Genomic DNA, 16,346 nt, shown 5'->3' with positions numbered 1-16,346 from the left:
GCTATTGCTGGCTTATTTATTATCAGTCTAGAACAATTCTATGCATAGATTTTAAAAAATGTAAAATACCTCTAGAGTTGAAGCTGTGTGAACAGGGCCAGTCGTTTGGAAGTACAGGATTAGGAACACTCTTATAAAGAAAAATAGCCAAATTGGAGATTGGGGGTGGTTGGGCACACTAGCTAGCCAAGCTTTTTTAAGACAAGAAAAGCTGAGCTTTGTAGCCAAAACCTGAATTCCCCTTTACATGTTGTATTGTTTCAATTGATTGGGATTTTTACATTGCAAGGGGGGGGGCGGGGGGGGGGGGGGGGGGGGGGGGGGGGGGGGGGGGGGGGGGGGGGGGGGGGGGGGGGGGGGGGGTGGGGGGGGGGGGGGGGGTGGGATCAGACTTTACCCTCTCATACACTGACATTGGGACGCTGTAGCAATGAGAGAGGGCACCACGTACTATCGACTACTAACCTGGAGTTTTGTTTCCTTCTCAGCAGATCAGTCTCTTTAACATCAGCCAGGAAGAAGGGATTTCACATGAGGTTTTGTTTAATCTGAAGTGATGCTTGATTAAGAGCAGGTTATAATGTTTTGAACAGATTTTATTTAGTTGAATTAATTTATTGTTATAATAAATGTTGATGTTATTATATAATTTGTTTAAAATTATTATTATTGTTATGATTATTGTTTTAAGAATGCCTGAGAAGCCATTGGGATGATGTGTTCCTCCTCGTTCTACTTTCAGTTTGAAAGAGCGCTATACTGAAAGAGCTACATACTGAAGCAAGAACATTGTTTAAATAAATTATTGAAATGTGATCGCCTCTGTTTCCTTGTTCTTTTGCATGCTGTTGCGGCCCTAACGTCACTTTACATGGTCTTGGGCTTTATTAAGAGTTCCATTATAACAGTGCAAAACATGCCAAACAATGCCACTATCCCTTAACAAAACAAAACGAAACACAGCCGAACAGCTGATATAATAAACAAGACCATTTAGTTGCCACCAGTACGTTCTAATTGAAGCATAGCTTCTGATGTTTTTAAGCAGTGCTTCTGATGGTCAAAAGTGTCAAAGGATTCAGATTTTCACATTGTGAGCAGACTATTTAAGACACCTGCTTGGGTCCATCAAATGCAACCCTGGTTCATTAAATTGCAATTTGGAGGAGAAATCTAAGGTGGAGAAGCTGGAACATGTCAGTGGTGTTACTTTTCTGGGACATGTAAGTATTTTTATTATTGATTCATTATTATATGATTATTATTATTGATTCAGGTACTTTGAGACATTCTCTTCAATGTAAGCTGGGATATAGCTCTCGAAATGATGGGGAACAGCCACTAGGTGGAGTTATTCAAAATGGCAATCATGGGGCTACTGCGTATATCAGATTTCAACCTGTTCCACCTACAGACTAATCCAAAGTGTCTACACTGTGGTTTTGGGGTTGCTCAATCGATTTCTCAGTCACATAGTCTCTATGACACTCAGAAATACTCAAGATACTCTTTGAAAGATTCTATAACAGGCTTTATTTGCTTCAACACAATATTGAAATATAAATATGTTGTATGAACTAATGGTTCAATCTGATATCAGTCTGGATCTGAAATGTGAATGTACTGGGTGTCTTACATGGAGATGGTGGAGGTGTTGCCACTCAACTATTATCTAAGATTGGTATGAATATCTCCTTTCTCTGAGGCTGATGCAGCTGTGGATGTTAATCACTTTGCATCTGCATGCAGCACATTGCGAGGGAAGGGAACAAGGTTGGAGAAAAGATGAAAAAGCTGTTCAGTATTTGGACTCTTGTATTGAGGAGTGAAACCTTTAGTGCATTTGTTTGTATACAGAAGTGCATGAGAACCAGCACTTTAGTGGAAAGAAAACATCGTGAAGAAGAAATATACATCTTTTTTTAAAAGGTATTGACCTTGCATTTTTATTTTCAAAACTGTCTGACATACCGGAAACTAACAGGTTCCTGCTTAACTGTACCTCTCCACTGACTTCTGATCTCCATCCTCTTCTCACACTGGCATTCATTACCTGAACAGTCATGTAAAATACACCATTAGAGAGGCAAACACTGGCATGAGCCACAGTACATGCATGCTGGTCAACGACAGCAGCTTCACCATTTATTTATAAAACTAGAATTGTGTTATGTCAAGATCACCAGGTGAATGGTCTCAGGATCTCAACGTTTTGAAATTTTGAGATCCTGAGATCATTTAGCTGGCGATTTCGACATACAACATTTTTCTTTCATTTGTGTCCACATCCTAATTGAGCCACCATATCTTTGATGCCATGAGGTGACTAATGCTTTAAGTTTATCCATGAGTATCCATGACGATATCGTCTTCACACAAGCGTTACCCTGAGTCTTGTCTAATGCAGCATGCTTTTAAATGACTCAGATCTGTTCCCCTCTCGCTTATTTTTTAGATATATGCAGAACGATTGCTTGAAAGTATTAACACAGGGCGGACAATATTTGACTACTGAACTGAACTATTTACCGGAATAAGGGTGACAATCAAAACAAGCTAGGCTTCTGACTATATGTACAGTTCAATTCCTTGAAGCAGGGCTGCTACCAGGCTCCATAATCACTGGACACTTCAAGACCGGCCACGCCCCTTTTAAGGCCACATTTTGTTGGTCCGTAATGGAGAGTTTTCACTGTACAGTTAAACTGTAAATACCTGTTAGCAACGTGTTTGAAGGATGTAAACATTAAAAATAAACAGCGGAATTCAAACTCTGTATTAAGGGAAAATGCTGGACTGCGTTATTTTTTTTTTCTAAACAAGATTAATTTCGGAAGAAAATAAACACAAACCCGTTTTGTCTGAAAACTACCACTTTCCTTTGCTGCTTGTGTTCTGCTGGTTAGTCCAGTCACTGTAACAAGCGCCCCCTCTAGAGGTCACCTAACGGAAGTTGTATGTTAGTGTGCAGGTGGATATTATTGTATGTAGAGTGCAATGAGAAACTTTTAAAAAATACTTTGCAGTTTTTATTTTTTTCAGCTTTATTATTAGAAAAAACAGACAATTTATAATAATTACGATAACAGTGCTGTCACAAAACTGCTAACTACATTGACAACCTAATCATAGCAAACTGAGAACATACATCTTTAATTCTCAATTTTAGCTGAGTCTTCTAGCTTGATTTCAGCTTGTGCAAAATACTGCTGCAAGAGTTTTAAACAAGAACAAAGAAGCATGGACACATGACCCCTGTGTTAGCATCCTTCCATTTTAAAGCTCTGCTTCTAACTTATAAGCTTTAAATGGCCTTGCTCCCCTGTCTCTAAAATATTTGCTAACCCTGATACGTCCAAGTCGCTCTCTCAGATCATGGACAGAGAAACCAGGCAGGTGGCAGAACATTCAGCTTTAGAGCTCCAAATTTGTGGAATGACCTGCCATGATTTGTAAGGGATAACTTTTGACTCGATCAGGCTGAAAAGGTAAAAAACCTAAACACCAGCACTGGCGTGAATCAAAGATGGCAGGGTTTTAAATCCAACATGTTTTGTGTGATTTGTCATGGAATGACCCAGTTGTTCTGGTGGTAAAGCACAGGTTTTCACTGTTTTGGTAAAGCATGGAATGACCCAGTTGTTCTGGTGGTAAAGCACAGCACTGTTTTCATGGATTGACCCAGTTGTTCTGGTGGTAAAGCACAGCACTGTTTTCATGGAATGACCCAGTTGTTCTGGTGGTAAAGCACAGCACTGTTTTCATGGATTGACCCAGTTGTTCTGGTGGTAAAGCACAGCACTGTTTTCATGGATTGACCCAGTTGTTCTGGTGGTAAAGCACAGCACTGTTTTCATGGATTGACCCAGTTGTTCTGGTGGTAAAGCACAGCACTGTTTTCATGGATTGACCCAGTTGTTCTGGTGGTAAAGCACAGCACTGTTTTCATGGATTGACCCAGTTGTTCTGGTGGTAAAGCACAGCACTGTTTTCATGGATTGACCCAGTTTTTCTGGTGGTAAAGCACATCACTGTTTTCATGGATTGACCCAGTTTTTCTGGTGGTAAAGCACATCACTGTTTTCATGGATTGACCCAGTTGTTCTGGTGGTAAAGCACAGCACTGTTTTCATGGATTGACCCAGTTGTTCTGGTGGTAAAGCACATCACTGTTTTCATGGATTGACCCAGTTGTTCTGGTGGTAAAGCACATCACTGTTTTCATGGATTGACCCAGTTGTTCTGGTGGTAAAGCACATCACTGTTTTCATGGATTGACCCAGTTGTTCTGGTGGTAAAGCACATCACTGTTTTCATGGAATGACCCAGTTGTTCTGGTGGTAAAGCACAGCACTGTTTTCATGGATTGACCCAGTTGTTCTGGTGGTAAAGCACAGCACTGTTTTCATGGATTGACCCAGTTGTTCTGGTGGTAAAGCACAGCACTGTTTTCATGGATTGACCCAGTTGTTCTGGTGGTAAAGCACAGCACTGTTTTCATGGATTGACCCAGTTGTTCTGGTGGTAAAGCACATCACTGTTTTCATGGATTGACCCAGTTGTTCTGGTGGTAAAGCACATCACTGTTTTCATGGATTGACCCAGTTGTTCTGGTGGTAAAGCACAGCACTGTTTTCATGGATTGACCCAGTTGTTCTGGTGGTAAAGCACAGCACTGTTTTCATGGATTGACCCAGTTGTTCTGGTGGTAAAGCACATCACTGTTTTCATGGATTGACCCAGTTGTTCTGGTGGTAAAGCACAGCACTGTTTTCATGGATTGACCCAGTTGTTCTGGTGGTAAAGCACAGCACTGTTTTCATGGATTGACCCAGTTGTTCTGGTGGTAAAGCACAGCACTGTTTTCATGGATTGACCCAGTTGTTCTGGTGGTAAAGCACAGCACTGTTTTCATGGATTGACCCAGTTGTTCTGTTGGTAAAGCTGGTGGTAAAGCACATCACTGTTTTCATGGATTGACCCAGTTGTTCTGGTGGTAAAGCACAGCACTGTTTTCATGGATTGACCCAGTTGTTCTGGTGGTAAAGCACAGCACTGTTTTCATGGATTGACCCAGTTGGGTGGTAAAGCACATCACTGTTTTCATGGATTGACCCAGTTTTTCTGGTGGTAAAGCACATCACTGTTTTCATGGATTGACCCAGTTGGGTGGTAAAGCACAGCACTGTTTTCATGGATTGACCCAGTTGTTCTGGTGGTAAAGCACAGCACTGTTTTCATGGATTGACCCAGTTGTTCTGGTGGTAAAGCACAGCACTGTTTTCATGGATTGACCCAGTTGTTCTGGTGGTAAAGCACATCACTGTTTTAATGGATTGACCCAGTTGTTCTGGTGGTAAAGCACATCACTGTTTTCTTCTGCTCGTAGCTGTTCCTCGATGATTCCAAAGAACTTCATCAGCTGTTTCAAAGGTAAAGTCTCTGCTTTCAACTTTTAACATAGTCACCCATCTTTTAATGGAGAGATCTTTTGTTGTTATTGTAGCTGGAGTTCCATTATTACCGTGTAACACGGTACAGCAATGCTGTTGTTCCTTAAATATATTCCTTGTTCTCTCTGGAAGGTAGAATTTTAAAAAAATGATATGAAAGTTTTTAGGTGCTTGTCATGTTTTCTAATTGTGTGTGATGTGTGATTAAGGGGAGTATTGGAAGATTAAAAAAAGTTAGAAATATATTTGTAAAGGACAAACCCTGAGTCTCGTTTCTCTGCTTAGCTCAATGGCTCGGCTCTTAGACATGAAGGACAGGCTGGGGACAGAGCATCATCTGTAAATAAAACATGCTTCTTTATTTTATTTGATGATCTGTGTTTGGTTCTAGACCAACCTCTCAGATTTTGCTGTAATAGAGTCCATTGATGTGAGCCAGGGGCTTTATTATGAATAGAAACCTTGACTATGGAATTGGGTTGCCATTCCAGGTATTTACTTTGCAGTGATTTGTTAGTGTTAAAAAATGCAAAATGTGTTTTTACAGCTTCTGTTCAAACACCTGCACTTATTAAAGCATTCTTAATGAGACCAGTTCATTGTTTCTTTTCACTTTCACTGTGAACCAGCTCTGTCCATCTCTAACGAGGGAACCCAGCTGGACTGGATTTGCATTGTTTGGGTATTTCATCATATTTCAGAGCCTATGGTCAGGTTTCAGTTTAAGGTTATTTTAAAAGTGCATGAATCATGGATTTAGTATTTTTAATTTAATTTGGAAATAGTGCCAAGACGTGTTTCCCTAACTCCTGAGTGTCATTTGACAAGCTGAGCCATGCTTGTGCTGCAGTGTCATTGGGGTTGAGCTCATTTGAGATTGGTAATGCAGATTGACCTGGAGGTAGAGGCCTTGTGTTCCAGACAGCTCTGCCTTCCAGTCTTCAACTGTGAAATTAATCCACGATCTGCTTCACACATAAATAAAGCAAGTGACTAAAGTGTAGATCCCTCTCAAAGCTAAATGGATTCATGATTAAAACAGTTGCCTCTACTTGACCAGTTCTGATTTACACAAAACTTTCACAAATTTTTCTGCATCCTATCCATACACTAACTGCAAACTAATTTGATCCTACATCAGTTGTTTTGGGGAAAATGACTACCCAAGTGCAGAGGCGAGATATATAAAGTACACACAGCTTCAAATCCCATTAAATAGTTGTTTACCCATATTAATAAGTGTGAATGGTTCTGAGCTGTAGCTCCTGGTGTTTCCATGACTCGCAGTCGGCAAAGCTGCCACTCACTTCAACACAAATAAAAACATGCTCATTCGTATTCAGTTCATATAACATGCCGAAAGCAAGTATTTTTATTGTTAATATTTCCATTGATTCTAACTCAATTAGGACCACTGTGAAACCACAGATCCTAAAGGGGGCCTGATATGTCAGCAGCAGCCACAAATACTTCTAGATTAACAAGACATGATTCTGAGGGACATACAGCTCAAATACTAATTGATTCTAACATGCTTAGGTTTGCGCTGCCTGTCAACATCACACATCCTTTACCAGAGGATGGGCAGAAACCCAAATATTACACAGGGTGATCAAAACAATTTCCCCCAGTCAGGATTAATGATTCTAATTAGAAACTACAAATCAAGCAAAACATACACAAGAAAAATAAGTCAAAATAATTATGATACAGAACAAATAGGGTGATACATATTTAGAAGAGATACTGAATTAATGGACTGTTGGATAGAATTAATTCCTGCAGAATAAGAAATGTACCCTTTCTTAAAGATATAGTTACTTTATTGTAGCAAAGTCAGGTACTGTACAGGTAGGGTTAGAAAGACACACCAGCCCTGCACACAGGCCTGGTTTGCAGTACTCCCCTTGTTCAGGTATATTGAAATGAGCAGGCCCCTTCTAAATCTGCACCAAAGTCTCACTTGAGTATATAGGTTTATTAATATGAGATATATAGGCAACTATAGGGGGAGGAAAAAAATATTTAACAATGGATCTAATTGCACAAACTCCTGGCTCCTAATCATTTCAATAAGAGACACCACTGAGGGCAGCAGGGCTCATGTGAGTCTCAAACACAAACCCCAGATCGACGCTCTGTAGCATGTTTCCTGCTTTACTATAAAAAAAAACAAACAGAATCCAGTTCCACACAATACAGTAAAGCTGCTTGTCCTGTTGAAGTGTGGTGGTCCTGAAGGAGGTTGTTCCTCACTGAGATTTCCCCGCCAGTTCACTCTCTGCTCTCAGTGTCTGGCTGCTGGCACTGTTGTAGCTGATCCAGTGCTTCAGGTCCTCTGGAAATTCCGGACTCTCCACCTGCATAACAAGCACACACAGACACAGAGTCAGCAGAGGAGTTACCACTGGGCAGATTACACTCATATTCAGTTCAGGCCTGTTTCTGTTCTACTCATTTGTAAATCAATAATTGTAACCCAGAAAAGACCCTGTGATGTGAATGCTTGATGGCACAGGGGGTAGGGTGTATGATGTGCTGATAACATTCTTAACAATAATACAGTTTGAAATGAGGCCTAGAGGAGGGGCTTTTTTTTTAATAAACAACAAAACTGTGGATATTAATTAAGCAGCAGCCTTTACCTGCCAGATAGCTGACTGTACAACACTGGGCATCCCTAGCAGATGTCACTGAAGAAAAGACTAGGGCCTAAATTAAAACAAAATGTATGGTGGTGCCATTTGCTATAATTGAATGAAAGAAGCCATTTCAATTCTGTCTTTCTAAAGGGGTATGCTATGCATTAGTCATGTTCACTGCAATACACACAGACCCTGGTGATGCAGCCTCACCTTTCTCTTGCAGAGGTGCTGCACGATCTTGTCTGGAGTGCTGCGCAGAACGTTCTGGCGGCAGAGCATCACCGCGGAGACGAAGCCGTCGGCACGGGAGACGAACTGCTGCTCCAGGAAGAAGGCCTTGTGGTCCCAGGCCAGGATTCGGCTGCGCAGCTCGAAGGGCTCCAGCAGGGTCAGCGAGCGCCGGTAGCGGATGGTGGAAGCCCCCAGCACCATGCTGGCCCCCTCAGCACGAACTGCCCCGAAGATGCCGTTGCGGGTGTACAGGGAGAAACGTGCGAAGTCACACTCGCGCAGGTAGCGGGCATTGTTCATGTGGCCCATGAAATCGATGTCTTGGGGCAGCACCCTCCCGCTGAAACACTGCTCCCTCAGGATGTCTCTCACGATGGGCTGGAACCTGGCGCGGAAAACCACAGCCACCCCCCGCACGAAGTACCACACATCCAGGGAGGAGAAGAGGAACAGGACCCCGCCCAGCACCCACAGCCACATCTCAGCAGCACGGCTTCTCCACTGACAATCGCCAACAACAGTGTTTAGTGTGCCACAATATACTTTTTTATTTTCAGTGTAATATTAATACACAACCCATTTATTTTATTTTAATCTTTCTTTTGGTTTCACAATTGTTATTATTAAAGTGTAAATATATAAACACACAATTTCACAAACACACTCCTTAAAGATTGCCCTAAGGATTTACTTTTCACTCCTATATAGTGACTTCTTATTGTTTTTAATAAATAGTAACTTATATATATATATATCTGATGTTTCTAAATGTAATCTTGCCTGACAGAGTTTACCTCCCCGGGATATATCTTTGTCTTCCTTTATTTTGCACTGTTCTTTAGTATCGCAGTATCTCAGTTTACAGTACTGTATATATCTATGTGTTTACTGTATATAAGAGAAGTTTATTTTTTCTTTAGTCAATCCTCCGCCTTCTTTGTATTCTATATATTTCCCCGTTATCATTTAACTGGCAATTCCCCCCTCAGTAAGCACTGTGTTGTGTGTTTGGAGACACATACAACCTTCCCAGTTTAGCAGCTTTAGTGGTGCTGCTTTGGTCACCTTATTTACCACCCCCACGTTAACCGTTAGCGTTTACAGTAATTAAGTTTCAGGCACGTTGCGTATGGATTTTAAATTATACGCAATGCACGGTTAAAAACAATTTAATTGAATATCGGTTAAAGTAAATTGCATTAAACCGGCGTCGCTACACTACACTGGGTTAATACACAGCACAGACCTTTGACCACGATCCTGTTAGCTTCTAACAAACACCCTCATCGTTTGATATGGTAGGTCGATCAGAGGGTACATCTCATGAAATGTATCCAAATCTCCCTTAAGCAGTGAGTTCTTATTGCTTTTAATAAATAGTACCATATTTCTACATATCTAGCAACTCCTGTTTACTCGCCGTTAAGACATCACATTGCAATTTAACCTTGTATTTCCAGCAACATCACAATCGTTCCGTTTTCCGCATCACGTGACTATGGTGTGCCGATCGCAGAGTCTCCCATGTCATGTGACTGCTGAGTCTATTTCTTTTCAAAGATCTTCTATATACACAAGATAATCAACTCACCCTTTTGCAGTGCTTACAAAGGTACCACGAAATGCTCCTTTTAGGACAACTGAGGAAGTCAGCACCTCCGGTCACTTTTTTTTTAAAGCAACAGAAACGCTTATTTACTGCCAAACATGAACTACTTTACATGTGTAACGGCTGCAGTATAGGATACTGACTGAAGTTTACGGACTCGGCGCAAGGAGAGAATTGTATATTGTTTTAGTAATAATAATACGATAGCCAATCAGAGCGCAGTGTCCTGACTGGAGACTTCTTGTTACCTTGCAGGAACTACCGGCTAAAATGAATATTCATGAGCAGACATGACTGTGGCGTGGTTTGATCTTTGATTGTCAAGGGATGGGATGAGATAGGCAGATACAGTGGTCGAGATTGGCGGCAATTCAATTCAATTTTGATAGCGGGCTGGTCTATCGCCCGACCAGAATATATATATATATATATAATATATATATATATATATATATATAGATATATATATAGATATATAATTATTCGATGATATAAGTCCTTGATAATTAAGCATATATATACAAGAAATAATAGACTATTTAATGTTCTATTAATGGCTTTATTGTCTGACGATTGCAATTGAAGCAATATACACTGTGTTTAATTATAGGCCTACATTCATACCTGTGATATCCATAAATCAAATATAAAGTTTAAGAAATTTACAGAAGATCATAACGCGGAAAACTGAAAACGGAGATATTCCTTTTTTTTAACTGTGTTGCCATAATTACATGCCGAACACCTCTGAGGTATTAGTATGCCTATTAATTGTAGTCGTGAAGGAAATAATATTAATATTAATAATGATAATAACAAAAATAGACCTAATTAACGCACTATCCAGGAGTTGAATTGCCGCCAACCTACATATCCCACCCGTGACAACCAAACCACGCCCCCGTCTTGTCTGTTCATGAATATTCATGAGAGCCGGCAATTTCTGACAGCACTGCGGCGATAAGGAACTCTCCACCAAATTGAAAACGTCTATCGTAGAAATAATAAACGCATAGGTATTAAGGAGGGGTGTCTGAGTAAATCCGGATGAATCTTTCTAAATATTTAATTGTTTTCAAAAGAGAAAGCTTGGAATAGGTAGTGAGGCAGATTTTACATTATAGAGAGATAACTCGCCGGCTAAACTCTTTGGATTCCCAGGACTGATTGCACCGCTTCGGTTAGGATAGAAGCTGCAGTGTATACCTGAACTGTACGCTTCGCAGCCATATCGCATCGAAAAGCTTGCTGGTAATTGTCTAAAGTAGTTTTTTTTTCATATACCGTAAAATGTGCATTTGAACATGTGTAATTATAAAAACGTAGTTAAACAGGTCACATGTGCAGAAAGACAGACCACTCCGGTCGGTTTAGAAAGACCGGCCACTTTATACAGCACCGCTTTCATTAGATTACATTTAGGGTTAGGGTTAGTCTGATTGAGGTCTTTCTGAGCCTGTGCCGTTAAACAGTATGTCTTTAAAAGTTTGCACAGTAGATTTTCACAGTAATTGAGCAATGTACCCATGGCTATATTATGCTTTTATTTTTAGTTTACCATGGTTTAACATATTTTAAATTTGTAAACACTGGGATTATGTATACCAAGCTTGGTGAAGTTTATAGATCAGTCAGTTAAGAAGAACCAGACAGCACTGGTGGAACAAACCAAGGCCCTCCTCCTTGGTAAATCTTGTGTTCTTGCATGGTCAGACTGTTATTATAAAACAGTAAGGCGCTACCCTGCAGTTTTTTGTAGCCCTTATTAAGAGAGCAACAGTATCCCATAAATGCACACGACCCTATCAGTGACTTTTGCTAAAGAGTTTGGTGGCAATGGTGCGTTTTAGAAGAATGTTCTATTAAATCTGCAGCAAGACAAGCAGAGTGATTTGGTAGCTGAAACCCTGAAATATAACAGATGGCTTGAACCTGGGAACATACTTAATCAAATATTTTTTTTATTGCCTTAATTTCATACTCAGGCTGCACACATAAATAAAACACAGTCATTATTAAACTCTTCTTTCCTCAAACAAAAATAGGGCTTATTGGACACGGATCACACAATACCAAAGTCACATAATAAACAGATGTATCCCCAGATCTACACAATGTCTGATTCTTGGTTCGGTAGAGCCTGCTCAACATTAATCAGCCAGTTTGGTACATTTGGTGCAAGTGTCCATCGAGGCCATGCATCTACTAATAGGCATGTGACGCTCTAAAGAAATTCCAACTTCAGCTGAATTCATAAACAAAATCACTCTTTGCAAAAAATATGAACGTCCACATCTGAACGCTCATATATTTACAACATACTGCTCAGTCTGGGGTCCCTTCCTTCAAAACATGATATATCAGACCAAATACCACCCCCAATCCACCCACCTCAACAAGGTACCATTGGACAAATATTAAAGATGCCCACACCCTTCCCCTTAATGGTGGAGAGCATGCCCAGACGCATGAAAGCTGTACTTGAAAATCAGGGTTATTCCACCAAATATTGATTTCTGAACTCTTCCTAAGTTAAAACATTAGTATTATGTTGTTTAAAAATGAATCTGAACTTATTTTCTTTGCATTATTCGAGGTCTGACAACACTGCATCTTTTTTGTTATTTTGACCGGTTGTCATTTTCTACAAATAAATGCTCTAAATGACAATATTTTTATTTGGAATTTGGGAGAAATGTTGTCAGTAGTTTATAGAATAAAACAAAAATGTTCATTTTACCCAAACACATACCTATAAATAGTAAAACCAGAGAAACTGATAATTTTGCAGTGGTCTCTTAATTTTTTTCCAGAGCTATATATATATATATATAAACACACATACATATTTTGCTACTAAGAAATAAAAAACTTCAAGTATTTTTTTAGTCTGCAAAGATTGGTGGATTGACTGTAATACAATCTGCGGTACTACTGTAATTACTCATTTACTAGTACCTATGAAAACAGGCTAGAATCCCAGTGATAAACAAACCCAAGCTGAGCTTGCAATACTGATATGCTCAAATGAACCTGAGCCTTGTTGTTGTGTTGTGTCTGTACTGGTGGTGCTGTGATGAGAATAAACTTGTTGCATTTCATTTGTGTAACAAATTAATCAGTCATGTGAGGCACAGGCAGCTCACTACACACATAATAATATGATGTGACCTTTTAGGTTTATAAAACTTGATATTTGAACCTTTAAACTTTATTTATTCTGCATACACAATAAGGGCTAGTCATTTAAGACTCGAGTCGAGTCTTTTCTTGCAGCACACCTTTGAGAAAGAAAATAAGCAAATGTCTTTGAGTTTCGACTTGGGGAAAAGGTTCAGAGCATTCAAAAAAATGTGTTGTTGAACAGCCGTTCTTCAGAACATTTTACACTTATAATAACAATGCAATTCATCGCCAAATAAGTGTCATTTTCCCATGGCTATACTACGCTTTTATTTTTAGTTTATCATGGTTTTCCATATTTTAAATTTGTAAACACTGCTATGTATACCCAGCTTGGTAAAGTTTAGAGATCAGTCAGCAAAGAAGAACCAGACAGCACTGGTGGAACAAACCAAGGCCCTCCTCCTTGGTAAATCTTGTGTTCTTGCATGGTCAGACTGTTATTATAAAACAGTAAGGCGCTACCCTGCAGTTTTTTGTAGACCTTATTAAGAGAGCAACAATATCCCTTAATTGCACGTGACCCTATCAGTGACTTTGCCAAAGAGTTTGGTGGCGAATGGTGCATTTTAGAAGTGAATATTCAATTGTCCTTTATTTTAAACACATACATTATTACAGATGGTACAAGGTACAGTTTTTATGTTTTCTTCCACCAGCATCCTAACTAAAACCTGAAAAGATCTGAATGCATTTATTGTAAACCAGGGAGCAGATTTCAGAGCTGTTGGTAAACTGTTTGTCTGCTCTGAAGCTGTGAGAGAGTCCGCAGTTTGAACTCTGTTTCATTGAGAGCAGAGTGCAGCTTTCAGTCACAGTGTGTACTCAGCCTCGCCCTCTTATTCCCTCCCTACTGTGCTGGATCCAGAGTCCCAGGCCCTCCCAATCACACAATGCAGATACAATCAGGTACTTTGCAGGGTATTTTAATTCTCTAACAGCAGATCAGACTTGCTATCTGCAAACTACACACATTTCTATCACACTGTGGCAGGGCCAAAGCCCAGCATGTGTAAATAGGGTGTGGTGGGAATGCAAGGATGGCAGGGATGGGGTTAAATCTGCCCCTGCCAACAATCACAGGTGTGGTCAATCTCAAATTAGGTAATTGAGTGTTAATTAGGGAATGACACCTGTATAAAAGGAAGCACAATCAAAGGTATTTAGTGAGTGTTTACACTGTGAATGCTAACACCCAGCCTAAATGTTTTGTTCTTTATTTTTGAACATTTATTTTGGCCCTCATGTTGTGTTTATTTGTCGTGTTTATTTGTTTATTTTTGTTGATTAAACTGCAGCTTTCTCTCTCTGGGTCTCTTTCCTGCCGGTAAGCAGCCTGGGCTGTGACACTACCCTGGCACACACATCTGCAAGGATGCTTCCAAACTTTAAGCATTCTTACTTTACCTTGAAAAGCATTCATGTGGAAGTTACTTTTAGTATTTTCTAAATTCAGCAGTATTGCGTTTTTAATTTATATTAAAAAAAAGTTAAAACTCTAATCTATAATTCAGAAATACTAAAACAGAGTAGTCTTCTAGTCGAAAACATTTTTCATTTCTAAATTAAGCACTGGTAAGTGTTTAATAGGTATGGATGATTAATCTACAATTCATCCAGGTCTGTCAGTTCAGTAAAGGGTTGTCTACAGTCATTCGTTTTCCCTCCATTTCAGTCTCCAATATACTGTTTGGTTTGCATGCGCTATAAATAAAGCCAGCATGGAAACATTTCACTGTGCACTAACTCTACTGCTTGCTTTGCCTTGTAAAGTTGTTCGTCACTGTGACAGGGTGCTTGTGTCACATGTGGGTAACCGCTGATATGCATGACAGAGAGACGTGGGAGTTGGAGTTGAAACGCCAGCACAGGCGCACAGTATTTATTAACCACAAAACAGAGAGTAAACAAACGAGTCATGTGACACACCAATGATGGTAGCGCACAGAGGACAGATACAGAAGACTGTACAAAAAGCAAAATAAAACACAGTACAAAAACTACAAATAAAAGGTACAATACAGGGCAAGCGCTAACCTTACTGAACGAGGTGTCCCGCACCAGGAACCAGCTACACTACCTAACCCTCACTATACATTACTTGGGATCAATATCCCCTAAACTAACCTACTGATGAGCCGGTATTCTTACGGTGACTCCTGCTTCTTCATACGGCCTTGGCTGGGCGTTGCCTTCACAAGCAGTGAACCCTGTTGCAGTTTCAGGGTTGTGTAGCTGCAGTTCCTACAGAGAAGTCGCTCTCCTCCTGAGTATATGCAGAGCCCCTGTGTGTAGCATGGCATTGCAGTCACCCACAGCGTCCCCACCGGATGTTTTTATGCTGACGGACACTCAGTCGAGACCTGATCACCTGCTGATTGAGGACCGGCACAGCCAATCACTTGCTGCACTTCATCTCAACCAAAACTAGCAGGCAACAAGTCTCAATCGAGTGCCCAACTGTAAACAATCAATTAATCAAACAAAACAACTCCAAAATGCAAACACATTAAACCCATTTCCATATACAAATTACACCAACACTAATTTCCCTACGTGCAGGGCAATCGACCTGCTACAATCATTGACGTAAAGAATACCCTGCAACACCATCAATAGGTAATAGGTTTGGACTGCTAACTGGTGGGAAAATACAACATTGACCCCTAAATGACCTTATGCAGCATAACTGTCTATTATCTTTTGTCTGGGTAAAAATGGTCCACCACAGATTTCAAGCAGAATCGAAGGGTTTCAACTAAATAACTAACTATATATATATATATATATATATATATATATATAATAGGTTATATATATAGCTCATATTTAATATAAGGTAAAATTAGGTCAAGAGTTCTGCCCCCATGGTAGGCCCGTCACTTCCCAGAGGTACCATGTTACGGACCTGTTCAATGACCCTGCTTGGAAGGATCTGGTCAAAGGTTTTGTGGTGATGAAACAAAAATCAAGCTATTTGGTTACGTTGATAGTTGTTAACGCTGGAAAAAGTCTGGTGAGGCGTACAAAGAAAAGAACACCATACCTACTGTCAAGCATGGAGGTGGTAATATCCTTCTATGGGGCTGTTTCTCCTCTAATGACACAGGAAATTTAGTTCCAATACATGGTCAAATGGGTTCCATAGCACCCCAATAGATATTGGCCAATCATCTGAAACCCTCCACTACGAAACTGGACGTTCAAACACAACAACGATCCAAA

General features: G+C 40.1%; 1 protein-coding gene across 3 annotated transcripts; it reads right to left on the bottom strand.

Moving 5' to 3' along the window:
- Positions 1-6,791: 6,791 nt before the first annotated feature.
- Positions 6,792-9,955, bottom strand: LOC121314260 (protein THEM6-like). 3 transcript variants are annotated; one of them, XM_041247318.1, is made up of 3 exons: positions 9,921-9,955; positions 8,309-8,830; positions 6,792-7,813 (listed from the first exon to the last, which is right to left on the bottom strand). In XM_041247318.1, the coding sequence occupies exons 2-3, from the start codon at positions 8,807-8,809 to the stop codon at positions 7,706-7,708; spliced, it is 609 nt and encodes a 202-aa protein (XP_041103252.1). In that variant the 5' UTR covers positions 8,810-8,830; positions 9,921-9,955; the 3' UTR covers positions 6,792-7,705. The 3 variants fall into 3 exon arrangements, with proteins under 3 accessions (XP_041103252.1, XP_041103251.1, XP_041103250.1); XM_041247317.1 differs by lacking the exon at positions 9,921-9,955 and adding an exon at positions 9,777-9,839; XM_041247316.1 differs by lacking the exon at positions 9,921-9,955 and adding an exon at positions 9,576-9,770.
- Positions 9,956-16,346: the final 6,391 nt, after the last annotated feature.

The sequence above is a fragment of the Polyodon spathula genome, chromosome 4, assembly GCF_017654505.1.
Source record: "Polyodon spathula isolate WHYD16114869_AA chromosome 4, ASM1765450v1, whole genome shotgun sequence".
Lineage (NCBI taxonomy): Eukaryota > Metazoa > Chordata > Actinopteri > Acipenseriformes > Polyodontidae > Polyodon > Polyodon spathula.
Note: the sequence above shows the minus strand (reverse complement) of the source record. Positions and strands in the feature narration are given on the sequence as shown.